General features: G+C 40.6%; 1 protein-coding gene across 6 annotated transcripts in view; it reads left to right on the plus strand.

Moving 5' to 3' along the window:
• PLCH1 (phospholipase C eta 1) overlaps nucleotides 1–18,060 on the plus strand; it is a 216,306-nt gene that overhangs the window by 166,922 nt on the left and 31,324 nt on the right. For all 6 annotated transcript variants that reach the window (XM_059391691.1, XM_059391692.1, XM_059391694.1 and 3 more), the window contains 3 exons: nucleotides 1,495–1,615; nucleotides 7,379–7,550; nucleotides 11,152–11,259. In XM_059391691.1, coding sequence (XP_059247674.1) covers nucleotides 1,495–1,615; nucleotides 7,379–7,550; nucleotides 11,152–11,259 — 401 coding nt within the window. The remainder of the gene's footprint in view (nucleotides 1–1,494; nucleotides 1,616–7,378; nucleotides 7,551–11,151; nucleotides 11,260–18,060) is intronic.

The following is an 18,060-nucleotide window of genomic DNA, read 5'->3' on the forward strand; positions in this document are numbered from 1 at the left end:
TCATTCATTTCATTCATTTCATGTGACGCCTTTACTACAAAAACTGTATAGTTTCTGCTTTGTCAGTTTCTCAGAGCAATAAAACTGTAACAGTTGTTTTCTCAAATACTGTAAAACACTAAGACTGACCAGAGCTAAGGTATTAAGGCAACAGTAGTTCCTTTAAGAGTTAAACCTAAAATCTCTGTGCCTTAAAACAACTGAAATTTCTTTTTTGTTTATGTAAAGTCCAAAATAGGTGTCCCTAATAAGTGAGTCTTTCAAGCAATGACTTAGGGGTCTAGGGTCATGCCATCTCCAGCACATGTCTTCTGTAGTGATCACAAAAGAAGAGAGCATGGATGAGTGTGTAGGGCAAGTTTTCACAGACCAGATGTGGAAGCAGTGCACATAATTTCAGCCCACATTTCAATGGCCACATCCTACTGCAAGAGAAGGCTGGGCAGTGTATTCCGGCTGTGCGCCAGGGTGGAAGTGGTTACAGGCTGAGGGAGCTGCTAGCCAGTCTCTAGCACAAGAGATGGAGACCTTGGCATTAAGCCGGCAGGAGCTGCTGTAGGATATTAATAAATTCAGCATACATGTACTGAGTAAATGCTGTGTTATGTGCTGAGTAGACTTGGGAGCAAATGAACAATACGGTGAAAGCATCATTTTGAGAAACCAGTGTATTGGTCGAGTGTAAAACAGGGAAGGCAAATGCCTAGTCAGGGTAGATGGTGGTGGTCGTGGTTCTCGAGCTGGGAGCCGGTGAGGCTGTCTATGCATAGAGCAGTATCAGTGTTATCAGTAACAATCACAGTTGGTATGTATCCTGTAGTATTATGAGCAGCTTTACATAGGCATCACTCAAACTTATGATGCAAATACGACCATTCTTTCCCTTCAATGCGGGAAAGCAAGACTTTAAAACGATTAAATCATTTGCCTGTATTCACATAAATCTCGGCAGGACCTGAGGATTTGAACTGAAGAAGTCAGTGTTATTTTATAGCTCCTGTAGAATTAATAAAATGAAAATCTAAAAGAAACATAATGAGTTTAAGTGAACAGTAATGAAGAATTCTGTTACTGATTTGAGAGGGTCACTGCAATTTACCAAAACACTTGAGTAAGCTGAAAATGAAGAAGTGAAATTAGAGAAACAACCCGTTAAGAAGTATCACTAGTCGTGGGTGTACTTGATTGGCTTTAGATTGATTTCTAACGAGCGTTCTTGGTAAATGCTAGGGCGCTTATAAATATGACATCTTTGTTAACTGTAAGCACTGAGAAACAAATTGTTATTATCTTTAATTCCTTATTCTGATAAATATGCCAGAACACCCATCTCTCTGTCTGATATCTTTGTCATGCTCATAACAGGTATAATAATATTTAATCTGATAATATTTATCTGATATAATATAGAATAGTATTTATTTGATAGTTCCAGAAATATTAACAAACACCAGAAAACTTTGCATTGTTGATGTGAAGTTCTGTTCTTGGCAGTTGACTGTTGGGATGGCCCAGATGGAGAGCCAGTGGTCCACCACGGTTATACTCTGACTTCAAAAATTCTCTTCAGAGACGTTGTGGAGACCATCAACAAGCACGCCTTTGTGAAGAATGAGTAAGTACAACTCTTGGACGCTAAGCTAGCACACAGAGCACTGGCTGATGTACCACAGCTACAAAACCACACCCTTCCTTGGAGTCTTCGTCTCCCTTTCTGTGATCCTCATTCTCTCCTTCCTTCCCAACAAAGAATTGTGAGCTCCATTGTGTGTACTTTCTCATGCTCCATTTCTCACCCTATTCTGTCTCAGGACATTGCCTCCTTGGAGCCTGTTCTTGCGAAGACTGACTTCAGCATTTCTACAGTGTTCATAAAGTTTGGAAACATAGGTTACTATACGTGATAAATAGGTTATTGATATTATATTACAATATAGTAAAATAAAACCTAGGTTTTTAGCCTTGCTGGGTGTCCTGTATATACTGTGACTTGTCACTTGACTCTTTCTTGGCATTGGATAATAGTGACTCTTTTCTCCTTAAGACTTGCTTTTTGGGGGGCTTCTATTATAACATTACCCTCTAGCCCATCATTGTTTCTCACTCTTTTTTTTTTTTTTTTTGGGTTAAGGTCTTCTATTCCATTTCCTCATTCCTCTGTCATTCTTTCTTTCTCTCTTCCTTCCCTTCCTTTTTTCCCTCCCTCCTTCCTTCCTTCCTTCCTTCCTTTTTTTATTTCCTTCCTTTCTCTTAAGATTTTATTTATTTATTTGACAGAGAGAGAGCAAGAGCGAGCTCACAAGCAGGGGGAGTGCAGAGGGAGAGGGAGAAGCAGGCTCTCTGCTGAGCAGGGAGCCTGATGTAGCACTTGATCCCAGGACCCTGGGATCATGACCTGAGCTGAAGGTAGGTACTTAACCGACGGAGCCACCCAGACACTCCAGTAGTCACTATTTCTTAAATTAGTGCCATTGTTCTACTTTTGGGCTGTTTAATTATATGTCCAGAACTTTCCCCTCAGTTTTAGAACTATGTAGAAAAATTCCTTTTTCAAAAATTTTTTCTTAAGATTTTATTTATGTATTTGAGAGAGAGAGACAGAGATAGAGAGAGCACACTGGGGAGGAGAGGGAGAAGCAGGCTCCCCACTGAGCAGGGAGCCAGACATGGGACTGGATCCCAGGACCCTGGAATCATGACCTGAGCTGAAGGCAGATGCTTAACCAACTGAGCCATCCAGGCGCCCCTAGAAAAATTCTTAGTAAAAATTCACCTACGTATCCCATCGGTACCTCAAAATCAGCACATGTCATTACTTATTCAGGTATTTTATGGTGCCTACTCTAAGCCAGGGACACTGCAGTAAGCTCAGAGAGCCACAGCACTGAACAAAAGAGAAGACTTCTACCATCACGGAGCTTACGTCCCAACCCGAACTCAGCACTTCGTTCTGCCAAACGTCCTCTGGCTCTATTTCCCTTTAGTAAGAGGTAACACTGTCTACCAGTGTCTTTAGCCAAAAACTGAGTCATTCTAGATTCAGCCAATTCTTGTCAGTTCTACTTCCTAAATTATCTTTTGACTCCATTGCCTTCTCTCCGTTTTCATTTCCCTTTGGGTCATTCTCCACTCCAGTGTGATATTTTCCTTTCCGAAAACACAAGTATGCTGCCGTATGTCTTAAAGTCCTTCAGAAGCTCCCTGTGCTATGCAGTCACGTCTTCCAGGTCCTTCAGGACGTGGCCTCTTCTCTTTCTTCCAGGGTCTTCCATCATTGCTCTGCAGGGATTCTGCCTTTGTCTTCCCTTGGATTCCCGAGTGACCCCAGTTCTTTCCCAACTCCCTACCTCGATGTGCCTTTCTCTGCCCCGCACATTCTTCCATTCTTCCACCTGCCTAATCCTTATCCATCCTTCAAGAGGGATACTTGAAGGATGTTCAGTATCCTGAACATGTGTTCAGGTACTGTCCCTCTGTCAGACTTACTGAGATACCAGCTGATTTAAATGCTCCTTTCTCTGTTCTTAGCACCCTGAGCAGATTTCTGTTATATCTATATAGCACTCAATTGTAACTGTTAGCTTCCTGCCTTCTTTTGAGTCTTTAAGACCATGAGCTCATTGGAAATATGGGGCTATGTCTTATTCATTCTTTCTGGCCTAGCAGGTGCCTGCAATATACCAGACAGCTAATAAATGATTTTTTTTTTTTTGGAATTAAACAAAATTAAAATTCTGTAAAATTTAATTTTTTAAAAGTTAGTAGCCTTTGAAACTTTTAATATTTGGTCTTCTTATTTATTAACCATGAGGCTAAAATGCTGTTGCAATGAGAGATGCATGCTGCCTGGCAGCTTTGGTTATTGGTATCAACTGACAGGTCTTTTCTACCCTCATTTTTGCTAGTTTCAGCAAAGTTGATGGAGTGGTTTTGCCATTGTTTTCTAAAATGTGAAGTTGGGTGTTTGACGGGGCTTACTTCAAGTTTGGGGCTATTTAGGAGAAAAGCACTTGAAAAGTTGATAATGCTTGTTTAGCACATTTTAAAAGTTCAGTCTTTCTTTTCTTTCTTAGGCCTTCTTTATACCCAGGTATCTCAGCCTTGGCACCACTGACATTTTGAATCAGATAATTCTTTGTTGTGGGAAACTGTCTTGTGCACTGTAAAATGGTTACAGTGTCCTGAATTCACACTAAATGTCAGTCACATTCTCCCCCTCCCCCCAATATTGTGAGCACCAAAAATGTCTTCAGATGTTGACAGATAGCTATTTTGGGAACAGTGAGTCATGGTCTCCCTTGTCCCCCATTGAGAAGTGCTGCTTTAACGCTGAGTATCATTAGACAATAATCGACTTTTTTATAAACAGATTGGTAATTTAAAAATTCGTTATTAGAACACCTTGATGTGATTGCATAGATAATCTCTTGCTAGTTTGTTGTTGTTTTTCTTTCTAACACTCTGGGATAAAGTCCATGTGGACACAAGAACAAATAGATCAGAATAAGGTAGCCCACTCTGGTTACAAAGGTTCATCTCTTCTATTATCTTTGGCATCAGGTTTTACTAATGAGGAAAGGATGTAATTTCAGTATGTTATAGGCCCTCCTGTGAAGCGTGTGTTGCCATACAAGCCCAGAATTTTTTTTCTCTACATGGATATATTAGCCAATTTAAATATAGCTATATACTCTGGAAAATATATATGGCCTATTACTTCAGAAGATACATGACAGAAAAGAAGTAGAAAAAACCAGCAAGCTAAATTTGAAATAATTTCTTACTCTGAAGAAAAAATGTCAGAAGAAGAGTAAGAGCAGAGATCAGCCCGGGTTCCCTTTCTGCCTTGGCCACCAACTCCGGAGGCTGTCTTTGGCAATCAGTCTACTTGAGTTTCATGTTCTCTGCACAGGAACCTGAGGACTGGGGGAGAGTGAATGCTTGCTTCTTCTGAAAGTAAATACTAGTATATAATTCTATACAAATGATTTTCAATTGTTTGGCATAGGATGCTATAAATCGTGAAATTCCATTATGCTATTTTATCCTCCATAGTGATTTTCAAGCCGGGGGCTGATAATATATTTTTAAATATCTGTACTTAGTGGTCTATTAGATGTCTTTAGACATTTTAAAAAATGGAATCTAAGTTTTTATCCTGAAGTTTATTTTTTTTAATTTGAGTGTAGTTGATGCACAATGTTACATTAGTTTTAGGTGTACAACATAGTGATTTGACAAGTTGACACATATACTGTGCTCCCCACAATATAGCTACCTTTACCATACAATGTTTTTACAATACCATGGACTGTGTGCCCTCTGCTGTACCTTTTATTCCCATGACTTATTCATTCCATAACTGGAAACCCATACCTCCCGCTGCCTTTGCCCAGTTTGCCCAGCCCCTCCTCCCCCTCCCCTTTGGCAACCATTAGTTTATTCTCTGTATTATAGTGCTGATCCTGCTTTTTGTTTGTTTATTCATTTGTTTTCTTCTTAGATTCCACATATGAGTGAAATCATATGACATTTGTCCTTCTCAGTCTTGTTTCATTTAGCTTAATACCCTCTAGATCCATCTGTGTTGTTGCAAATGGCACAACCTACTCCTTTTTTATGGCTGCATAATATTTGTGTGTGTGTGTGTGTGTGTGTGTGTGTGTGTGTGCATGTACACACCACATCTTCCTTACCCATTTGCTAACAATGCAATGGATACTTAACTTGCTTCTGTATCTTGGCATTGTAAAAAATGCTCCAATAAACATAAGGGTTTGTGTCATTTTGAATTAATGTTTTTGGGTTTTTGGGGGGGGTAAAGACCCAGTAGTAGAATTATTGGATCATATGGTATTTCTATTTTTAACTTTTTGAGGAACCTTTGTACTGTTTTCCGTAGTAGCTGCACCAGTTTGCATTCCCACCAATAGCACAGGAAGGTTTCTTTTTCTTCACATCTTCACCAATGCTTGTTTTGTCTTGGGTGTTTGGTTTTACCCATTCTGGCAGGTGTAAGGTGATGTGTCCTGTGGTTTTGATTTGCGTTTCCCTGATAGTGATGTTGAGCATCTTTCTATGTGTCTGTTGACCAACTGTATATCTTTTGGAAAAATGTCTATTCAGGTCCTTTGTCCATTTTTTAGTTGGATTTTTTGGAGGACTCTTGGTGTTGAGTTGTATGGGTTCTTTATATTTTTTATATATTAACCCCTTTTTGGATATATCACTTGCAAATCCCTTCTCCCCTTTAGTATGCCTTTTGTTTTGTTGATGATTTCCTTCTCTGTGGAAAAGCTTTATATTTTATGTAGTCCCAATAGTTTATTTTTGGTTTTATTTCCCTTGCCTCGGGAGACATATCTAGAAAAATGTTGGTACAAGTGATGTCAGAAAAATTACTGCCTGTTCTCTCTTCTAGGATTTTTGTGGTGTGAGGTCTCACACTTTAGTCTTTAATCCATTTTGAGTTTATTTTTGAGGATGGTGTAAGAAAGAGGTCAAGTTACATTCTTTTGCATTAGCTGTCCAGTTTACCCAACGCCATTAATTGAAGAGATTGTCTTTCCCCATTATATATTTTTGCCTCCTTTAGATTTTTGAATAAATAAGACAAAATTACAATATATGAGTTTTCTTTCTTTAGGCTTATCTCTCTTAAAATTGCCTCTTTTTTTTTTTTTAAAGAGACATAATGAATGAAACATTTTTTTAAATGCAAAATATTAAATGAGGTCGTCCCACATGGTTGATATTTTGTTCAGCCACTATACCTAGCAAAACAATTTTGGTCAGCAGAGTTTCTTAAAAAATGCTTTCTGGGGTGCCTGGGTGCTCAGTGGGTTAAAGCCTCTACCTTTGGCTTAGGTCATGATCCCAGGGCCCTGGGATCAAGCCCCACATCGTGCTCTCTGCTCAGCAGGGAGCCTGCTTCCTCTTCTCTCTCTCTTTCTCTCTGCCTGTCTATCTGCCTGCTTGTGATCTGTCAAATAAATAAATAAATAAAATCTTTTTTAAAAAAATGCATCTTTCATGGGACACCTGTGTGGCTCAGTCAGTTAGGTGTCTGCCTTCTGCTCAGGTCATGAGTCCTGGGGTTGAGCCCTGCACTGGTCTCCTTGCTCAATGGGCAGCCTGTGTTTCCCTCTGCCTGCCGCTCCCCTACTTGTTCTCTCTCTCTCTCTCTCTCTCTCTCCCAAATAAATAAATAAGATCTTAAAAAAAAAATGCATCTTCCATCTTTCTCATTTTAATCATCATAGCTCTCCCAAATACTGTCACCAGGATTGTAAGGACATAATGAATACAGAATGATATTCAGACAGCCCTGTGAGTTGCCTCTATGTGATGCCTTTAGAATCTGTTGCTGTCCTCTTAGGTTCCCAGTCATACTGTCCATTGAGAATCACTGCAGTGTCCAGCAGCAGAGGAAGATTGCTCAGTACCTGAAAGGAATATTTGGAGACAAACTGGACCTGTCATCTGTAGACACAGGAGAGACCAAGCAACTCCCAAGCCCTCAAAGTTTGAAAGGCAAAATCCTAGTGAAGGTAATTACCCCAAGGAATGCAGTCAAAGGCATTAATGACCAACGAAGCCCTCCCTCCCTTAAGGACTAAAACCTCATTTATCAAGAGAACAATAGAGTCAATCCATGAAGAGTCATCTAGATTTGTGGATGCATCTTGTTCCGCTTTATTAATAGTTATATCTACAGAAAGAGCTTGTTATTGACTGATCACATCTTCTGGGATTTGTTTTTGTGATGTGAAAAGATCAATACTGTAAGCCAAATGTTTACTATTTTAGCCGGTAGTAATTGACCGTGGTGTATGTGTGGGTGCAGGGGTACAGAGGAAGAGGAGGCTCTTTGTGTCCATATCTGAAAGCATTTCTTTCAGATTCTTCTCTCGCACTTCAAGGTCCGATAACTGTCTGTCAAAAAAAAAGAAAAGAAAAGAAGAATGAGCAGACAAACAATAGTCTTTACGGTTGATCAGCCGTGGTTAGGTAAGTGAGAAGAGCTTGCTTTCCGGAGAGCATGGGCACAGACATAATGCCCCACAGGACTCGTGTGTACGCGAAGTAGCAGTAGGTGAATAGAATGACATTTCATGAACAGATTTTTCTGAGGGAAGAAATTTACTACCTGCAATGAATATTATTAATACACAGAATAGCCAGAAAAAAATAGTTATTTGAGATCTCACATGGGTGACTTTGCGATTTTACGTAATTCCAGTTAACTTTGTGTGTTTGGACTAAGTCCATCTTGGGTAGTCATGTTATTTTAAGACTAAAGATCTAAGGAAGAGTGGCAGGATATTAATATTCAAATGGGGTTACATTTTACTTAAAAGAAATGTGTACCAAAAAAACCAAGTATCACAAAGGAGGCAGAAGAAAGTCAAACAGTGTAATTTCCTAGGACTACTTAAGTAACAGGGGCTCTGAGGGAGGGCAGCAAATGGGAAAGATGCAGAGGATTTATCTTTGGAATTGGTCAAAACCTATTTTTCTGTCAGTGAAATGAGAACTAGAGACTGAATCCGGCAAAGAGTTATCGTTGGGCATTTGTATGTGTGAAAGCATTTTGAATAAAGGCTTCAAATACTGTAAGGGATAATAGTAAGGTCAGTTTTCCTGAAGTCTTGCTAAAACAAACTCTTATGTGGTAAACATTGATTGCTGGGCTGAAAAGCTAAATGTTACCTTAATAGCTTCGTGAATGTGTCCGTGTTTCCTGTACTCTTGAGGTTAAATGCAGAGTAAGTCCATTTGGTTGAAATACTTCCCTTTTGGACAGTGGAATCTAAGGTAGCTATTTGGTATGAATTGAGTCCCTTTTATATAACTGGACTTCGCACCATGCGTCATAGAATGTCTTAGGGCTTATGGGCACCAGGGGATCTTGGGCACTCATTGGGAGGAGTGGCCTCGGCACGGATTGCGAGCATTTCAAGACATTTAAGGTTCATTTGCTAGTAGCGACATTCTTCAGACTTTAAGGAGATCTCCCAGATCTATGGACCAATGCATTTCCATTCGAAGCAAAAACAAAGGAACTGATTTTCCTACATTCCTTTGGTCCAAAAGGCACCATTTTAGTGGCTCCTTATAACTTTAGAGGTTGACAAGTTGTTTATTATTAAAATAATAATACACATATTTTCCAACCATATATAGACACACCAATCTCCTGAAAAGCAAATAAAAAGTGGCTTTTGAGCAAAAATAATAGCAAACTTTGTCATTTTCCATAGATTCTTCTTGCTGAAAGAAACTGTAACTATTGGTCCAAGCCTCTTACTTTTTACAGTCGCCAGTCAGAGTCATTACCACATTCCCTGGGTCATGCAGCTTGGAGCTGAGCGGCAGCGATGGTTCTAGTGTCATAATATTTCTGCGTGTCATGGACCGGTTAAACTAATTCTTGGTAATTCCTATGTGCAACAGACTGTAAATCAGAAAGAGACCCCCTAAAAGACACTGGAGCATTTTTTCTTTCTATCAGTTGGATCACAACTACGTTCCTTGAGTCATATCAAGTTCTGCCTTATGTTATTCTGTAATTTCCCTTGGCTGTAACTGTTGATAAGAACCATTAAGAGACACCGTTCTCTTGCATTGCTTTTCTTCCTATCTGCCTGGATAAATTATCTTTTGAGAACCAGAAATGTGCAAGAGTTGGTGAAAAACGTGGCCTTGTGTCTTTTAATTCAGTTTAAATGGATGGAAAATTAGGGCTTCTATGGAGGCTCGGAGCAGGCAGCTTTCTGTCTTTGTTCCCTCACCCACCACAGCCCATACCTGAAGGGACGCTAAAGCCCGGTGTGGCTATCCTGTCAGCTCAATGCTGTGTGCCCAACACGGTTTTGCTTCCCTTTTGTGGTATCAGAACTGTTTCTGTCATTCAAGGATTGTTACTCCTTCCTTACAGATGTTACTTCTCATAGTTGTTAGCTCTGCTCTGCTTTACGTTTAAAAACTATGTTGGTTTTGTTCTCTCGAAAGATGGAACTGCTGTCATTACATTTTAAATGTCTTGCATATAGGTCCATCTTGGCTGTCTGTCACTGTGCCCAAAACAGAGACTGTGAGTAAGTAGTTGGTGGTGAATGAATGCAGGAGGACATTAGCTTGATGTCTGTCTGTTCTTGAACATGTCTTGTTGCCGCTTAGTTGAGGACCTTTCCTCTGGTGCCGCTGTATTCGTACAGCGACTCTACAGTGCCCCCTCACATGGAGAAAAAATAAATTTTATAGAAGCCTTCCATATCAGAAAAGACTTAATATATAGACATAAATACTTTAATTCTGAGCTACTTTGTTATTAATGATACACGGGAGAAAGTGAAAAGGTATCCTGCCCATTTACTTAGAATTAGAGGTGTGTGTATATCCATGTATCTGCATCTGTCTATCTCTAAACATGTTCGTGTGAAAAAGAAAGCATGTAGTTTTCACTTTGCAGATAGCACGTACAAATGAGGAGAGTAATATATATCAGTACAAAGGAAAATTAAATCTCACTCTTTTAATCCTATAAACAACCCTCTATAAGTTGAAGAAAATAAAGAAGAAACACTTAAAAATCCAAACCCCATGAGTTTGGAGTCTTCATGTAGATCTTGCTTTCATTATGTAAACAATGTAATAAGCTTTGAAACTACGATTGTGTTAAGGACCCAGGGTCAGTAGCTTTGGGTGTCAGGGAAGGTACAGGAAATAGGGACAGAGAGTTCCTGCAAACTTGACTATGCTGGAGATCCTGTGCAGGGAGGGAGGGGGGCAAGGGGAAAATCCAGCATGCTGAAGAAGCCAGTGGTGGTGTGGAGCGCGGGAATACTAAAAGTCACTGGGGTTTGAGTTGAGACAACATCAGCCTGGACTGCAGTCTGGGATGATATTTAGAAATTTATCATTATTTGGCTGCCAGGCATCTGAACGTCTTTCTATCCTCCTCCATCCCTGTGTGTTAAGGAATCCCCTCTTAGTGGCCAAAAATGCTTGACATTAGCGCCCATACGTTCTTGGAACTATGTGTCTGTAGACACATGATCTAGATGCTTCCAGCCAGGTGAACCTGCCCCAGACAGCACATATCTACTCTATCGTCATTTTCAAGCTGGGTGTGTTGCTCCATTTCAGGGCAAGAAGTTGCCTTATCATCTTGGGGATGATGCAGAGGAGGGGGAAGTTTCTGACGAAGACAGCGCAGATGAAATTGAAGATGAATGCAAGTTCAAGCTCCATTATGTGAGTTACAGATGTAATTGCACTTTTCCCCCTCGATGTGTTGGGGTAAAAATTGCTGCCGTGTTGGAATCCTCACACTGTGGTGGCTGTGGTGCAAAAGGGCTATTTTGTGAAAGTTACTTCGTTTTTGGGCATATAGATGCTCAGATGCTCACTGACTCAAGGATTTTTGTGTCTTCGAGTTGGAAGGAATGCCCATGATTCACCTGCCTGACCCTCCCTCTAGGGACAAATCCTCTACTGTTACAACTTTGTCGAAACTCAAATTGCTGTTGGAAATGTCATGGTCTTTGATGAAATAAACTGGCTTTAGCCTTCTCTCTGCTTCCTCATGCTAGCAGCGCCACTATGCTACTTGTCAAGGCAGGCTTGCAGGACCCAGCTGTACATGTCTGCTTCTCTAGGGATGCCCATCCTTCCCCTAAGAAAATGTACTTTGGATCAGAGGATTTCCAAGCTCTTCCAGAAATGGGACTCTTGGCTGAATCTTTAATTTACCTCATTTTAGATAAAGTTGCATAGGACCTGTGTGATACTTCAGAACACTGTCCTAGATCAAGGAGCTGCCTTCCTATAAAAGCATGATTTAGCCAGATAATCTAAAGCAAAGGCAAACCCAGAGGAAATGCCTTCATGGTGGAGGGGGGCGATTTAGGATTTCATGCCCCTCCCCCACCTCTACAACTCATGATCGTCAGGATCACCTGACACCCTGAGAGTAGCACCCCTTCACGTTAGTTTGTTACAGGGTTTGCAATTTCATTCTGTGGAAAAGTGGTATTCCTCTAGAGATCAGGACTTATTCTTCCCTCTTAAAAAAACGTAGAAATTTTGTACAAAATCTCCTAATTTGCATCATTGCCCTGAATTCGTTTATTACATTGCTAAGAACAGTCCATTCTCTTTGAAATAGTAGTAACTAATATCGCTTCCTGTAGTTATCAAAGGGAGCCAGCATGATTACAAAGTGGGCATAGGTAGAATGACAGCCGACCTCTCGGTGGACACTTTTTTCTTGGCTTTGATGTACTTTAGAAGGGATGAAATGGGAAATACTCAGCTTGAATTGAAAAGGAATAGTTACTATCTATATTCATCTGTTGTCTTTTAATAGTTTATATTAGCTCAGTGAAATACCACTAATAAGGCTATGGTTGCAAGAAATTAAATAGATTTACACAAGCGAAATTGTTAAGATATTAAATGGTTTATTTTTTACCCTTCCAGATATTTACTCTTTTTGTTATTCCTATATGCAATTATGGATAATGCAGCTCTGTTTTTTTAATCATTAGTTTGTAAACCAAATTTTTGTCTCTGATCTTCATTATCTTTGCATCTTTTTTTTTTTCAAGATTTTATTTATTTATTTGACAGTGAGAAATTGCGCATGCACAAGTAGGGGGAGCAACAGGCAGAGGGAGAGGGAGAAGCAGGCTCCCCACAGAGCAGGGAGCCCAACGCAGGGCTCGACTCCAGGATCCTGGAATCATGACCTGAGCCGAAGGCAGCCGTTTAACCAACTGAGCCACCCAGGCGCCCCTATCTTTGCATCTTATTTCCAAAATCTCTTGATTGCCAGCATCAGAGTAGTCTGTCATTTGAAAGCAGGGAACAGAGAGGCTTGACTAAGTTAGATAGTTAGGGAATGCTGTTTTTAGGGGAATAGAGTAGTGGGAATTTAGGTACTATCACAATGTAGTCATTTATTGCTCTGAGTAAAACCCAAGTTCAAGTTTCTAAAAACACCCAGTTATGTAATTTTTTCTTCTGATATCAGTGAGCTCCTAAATTTTCATGTTAAGTATCTATAATTATAAAGGAGAGTTGGCTGTGGTTTTATGGAAACAAATCACCCACTTCACCTGTGAAAATACCCAGCTGCTTCCTCGCATCTTCAAAGCCTCCTAGTTGTTTTCTAGGAAGCCACACAGGTAGAGAGTTCAGAACACGATTATGTAAAGATAGATAGGATCTTTCATTTGGATTCTTTGATTTAGGCTTTCATAAAAGCAAAGAGACCTGAACTGTAAAGTTTTACAGGCATCTCTTTGTTAGACTCTAGGAGAGAATATACCTAAAGGAACAAATATCCTACTGGAAATATATATATATATATATATATATTTATATATTTATATATATAATATATATATAATATATCAGAGTAGTCTGATTACAGAAAAAAACTTTGGCTTTCTTAAACACAAGCATTGCCTTTTTTCAGAAGAGCTCAAAAATAGGGGAAAAGGATTCGAAAAAGTAAAGTATAAACTTTATAATATATATATATATTTATATATTATATATTATATTATATATTATATATATTATATATAAATATATATAAATATATATATTAATAATATATATATATTATTAATATATATATTTATTGGGGAGGGTATGTGCTATGGTGAGTGCTGTGAATTGTGTAAGACTGATGCTTCACAGACCTGTACCCCTGAAGCAAATAATACATTATATGTTTAAAAAAACAAAAACAAAAACAAAAACCACATGGCTCAAAGACACGGGGGACAGTTTCCTTTCAACCACAGTACAGTTTTATATATATATAAATATATATATTATATAAATATATATAAATAAATAAATATATATATATATAAATATATATATATATATAAATAGCAGTTTATAGTCAGTTTATAGTCTTATTGTCAGCTCAGGGCTCCAATGCCTTATCTGAGTGTCGAATGTAAATTGCTTGATCACATTTTTGCAAAAGAGGATGTACTGTGCATACCTTATGTGAAGCCAATAAGTACCATAGAGGAGTTCTTAACCTCAGTTTTAAGTTAACAGAATGTGGTTAGATTTACAAATTATGTCTGCATTATTGCAGTAAATAAACATTTTATGTTAGCATTCATGAACACCAGATCACTAACTCTCAAGAGGCTTACACAAGATCACAGACAGGTTCAGCACATTTTTCCTGAGCATCTTTTGGAAATACAGCCCTCATGTTGTAGGTGTTGGGCACCTGTCAGTAAACAAAACACAAAAATCTTTGCCTTCGTGAAGTTTGCACACTAATGGGAGAAGAGAAGGATAAATCTGTGTAAGTACTAGGGAATGATAAGTGCTGAAGGGAAAAAAAGGACAGAGAGGGGACCACAATTGGTTAAGCGACGGACTCTTGATTTTGGCTCAGGTCATGATCTCAGGGCCCTGGGATTTAGCCTCAGGTGGGCTTTGAGCTCAGTGAGGAGTCTGCTTAAGAATTCTCTCCCTCTCTCTCTCTGCCCCTCCCTCCACTTGTACACATGTGCACCCTTTCTCTCTAAAATAAAAATAAATGAATCTTTGTAGAAGGGAGGGAAGAAGTGTAGAAAGTGTGTGTGTGTGTGTATGTGTGGGCACGTGTGTGTGGGGACACATATATGTACCATGTGAAGAGTTTATGAAACTTTAGATACCATGGCCAAGAATGGTCTCATGGAGAAGATAATGTAAGAGCAAATACCTGAAAGTAGTGAAGGGTTAGCCATGTGGCTGTCTGGGGAAGAACATTCTAGGCAGAGGCCACAGCAAGTGCAAAGCTCAGAAGCAGGTCTTGAGGTTCCCCTGCATTACCTGCATTATTCTGCTTCCATTAGAAGCAGAATGGGAGGTAGGACCCTCACATGGGGTTTCTTATCCCTCCTGGTCTGCTGTTACTTCTTAAATCTTTTTTTTTTTTTTTTTAAGGTTTTATTTATTTATTTGAGAGAGAGAAAGAGAGAGGGAGGGAGGGAGAGAGAATCTGAAGGACTGTGTGCTGAGTGCAGAGCCTGAATCAGGGCTCAATCCCACGACCGGGAGACCACAACCTGAGCCAGAAACAAGAGTTGGAGGCTTGACCGACTGAGCCACCCAGGTGCCCCTGCTGTTACTTCTAACTAAGAGATTCAAACCACACTGAAAGTTTTTTGCTTGTGTAATAAATTCTCTCTGTTGTTGAATCAATTAAATCCTTTAAGCTTCTGCCTCATATGATTTTGAGGCATCAGCTGTAGAGACAATCTGGCCCATGATATATAAGGCCCATGGAAAAGCCACTGTGTTGTTCAGTGACTCAAGAATCACATGGCTCACATTAAAAAAACAAAACAAAACAAAACAAAAAAAAACCCACAAAAAACCAAAAAACAAACAAACACCCTAACACAAACACAAAAAATGAAATCTTGCCATTTGCAATGACATGGATGGAACTAGAGGGTATTATACTATGTGAAATAAGTCAATCAGAGAAAGACAATTATCATATGACCTCTCTGATATGAGGAATTTGAGAGGCAGGGCGTCGTGGAGGGTAGGGAGGGAAAAAAAATGAAACAAGAGGGGATTGGCAGGGAGATAAACCTTAAGAGACTCTTAATCTCAAGAAACAAACAGGGTTGCTGGAGGGGAGGGGTGGGAAGGATCAGGTGGCTGGGTGATGGACATTGGGGAGGGTATGTGCTATGGTGAGTGCTGTGAATTGTGTAAGACTGATGCTTCACAGACCTGTACCCCTGAAGCAAATAACACATTATATGTTTAAAAAAACAAAAACAAAAACCACATGGCTCAAAGACACGGGGGACAGTTTCCTTTCAACCACAGTACAGTTATCTAACCGATTTAATTCAGTGAGGCCAACACGCCATTATTCATCTTTACGGGGTCCTCTAATGTCAGTGTGACTTACGGACTTTGCACCCCTGTATTTCGACTTCAGTGATTTTTTTCTTCTTCACTGAGTTATTTGCTGTCTTTGTTCTTGTGCCTTGTGAATCTATATTCAGCCAGCTTCTTAGGTACAAATATTAGCTCTCCACCTCGTACGTGACGCTTATCCCATAAACAGTAAGCCTTCGGACCAGTTTTATATGAGCCCTTATCCAGGAACACATAACAACTGTTTCACACCCTGTAAAGAACTAAGAACCATGCCTGACACATGATTTGTGCTCAATACATATTAGATATTGTTAGTAATAAGAATAGCAGAAGCAGCATGATTATTGCTGATGTGAGCCTGGAGCTGGTCCTTAAGCATTGGGTGTTCTCAGGGAGCTAAAGAAGCAGACAGGAGATAGTAGAGGACCAGGAGTACATGCACAGACTTGAGCCACTGAGAAGCTCTTCCTTAGCCCAAGACCTTAAGATACCAGGCTTGGAAAGGCCCTCAAAAGGGTGGCTTGTATATTATCCTTCCAGTCTCCAGATTTCAGCCTAGGGGCAGGGAAAGATGCATTTGGGGATGGTGAGCTCTTCCAGTGATTTGTTTAGTTTTGTTTTAAAGTAAAGGTCCTCCGCGTTGGCTGCACATTGGAATGACAGGGGAGCTTTCAAAAATCCCAACATCCAGGTCCCAACCCAGAGATTCCCACATAATTGGTTTGGGGCGGGGTTTGGGATTTTGGAACACTCCCCAGTGGTTCCAGTGGGCTGCGGCAATAGAATGCCACTGTTCGAACAGCCCTGTTCCTGCCGTTTCCCAGGCTGGAGAGGTAGCCCGGGTTCTGGCTCTCTGCTTTTCCAGTCATTCTCAGATTTCACTCTGGGGAAAAAAACAGGAATGTGTTTGTGTGAGTTACCTCTTTTGGGCGGACATTCCTAGATCACATTGACCTCTTAGAAACAGGAATTAGGAACCCCGAGGTCTTCTTGGGTGGAAACTACTCCCAACCATGTTAAAGGACTGCAAGGGCTGCTTCCTGCATACGCAACCCCCCCCACCCCCACCCCGCAGCAACATCCTTCCACCGCTGGCTCAGGGAACAAAAGAGCAAGATGCGGAGGGCTTTCAGCCGTGGTCCCTGCCGCAGCTGCACACTGGCCGACAGGCCTCAGGGTTAAGTGCTGTCTCAGCTTGCTTTCAGCCACACTCCCGGGTTCCAGGACCAAAGGATAACACGCAAATGAAACCTCAGCCATGCATCTATTTGTTCTCCACGGCTGCTAATTTTCTGGTGCTGTACATCAGAGAGAAGAGAAAGATCAACAGGCAGTAATACCATTCCTTCAGCAACACCGAGGGTTTGGAGGGTGTGAAGTGAATAACCAGAGCCTTTGTATGAAGCCGTCATTATTTCCCACGCTGGTCGGCCAGTCAGGCTTTGTGTGTGCAGCCTTGCTTTGCTGCCTGTGAATGTGCCTGGGCGTAGCGGCCACAGTTCGTCTCCTCACCGTCTCTGACTTGTGTGACCCTGGGCCACGGAAGGGAACTGAGGTTTATCTGGGGCCCTCTCGGTGACCTGGGCATGGTGGGTGCTCTCACATGCCTTCCTTTATGGTTCTCCTGACGGATGTGGCCCCTGTTAGGACTCTGGGTCACTTGAGCCCGTGTGTTGGGAGACGGACATCTAGAATTCTCTTCCTTCTGCACTTAAGTGAGACCTGCTCTTTCCCACAGAGGGATTGTGGGGATAGATTTCCCAGATGCCCTCTAGGTTGTCCAAACATAAGCCTGCTCATGCTTAATTTGACTCAAGAATTTATCTTTATCTTTTTTTTTTTTTTTTTAAGATTTTATTTATTTGACAGACAGAGATTACAAGTAGGCAGAGAGACAGGCAGAGAGAGGAGGAAGCAGGCTCCCCGCTGAGCAGAGAGCCCGATGTGGGGCTCGATCCCAGGACCCCGGGATCATGACTTGAGCCGAAGGCAGAGGCTTTAACCCACTGAGCCACCCAGGCACCCCAAGAATTTATCTTTTTCTGTAACCACATTAGAAGGATGGCTGCGGCATTATATGAAGAAATAGACCAAGAATCTTGAACCGGAAGTCTTGGATTCAAGTCC

Source organism: Mustela nigripes, chromosome 2, assembly GCF_022355385.1.
Source record: "Mustela nigripes isolate SB6536 chromosome 2, MUSNIG.SB6536, whole genome shotgun sequence".
NCBI lineage: Eukaryota > Metazoa > Chordata > Mammalia > Carnivora > Mustelidae > Mustela > Mustela nigripes.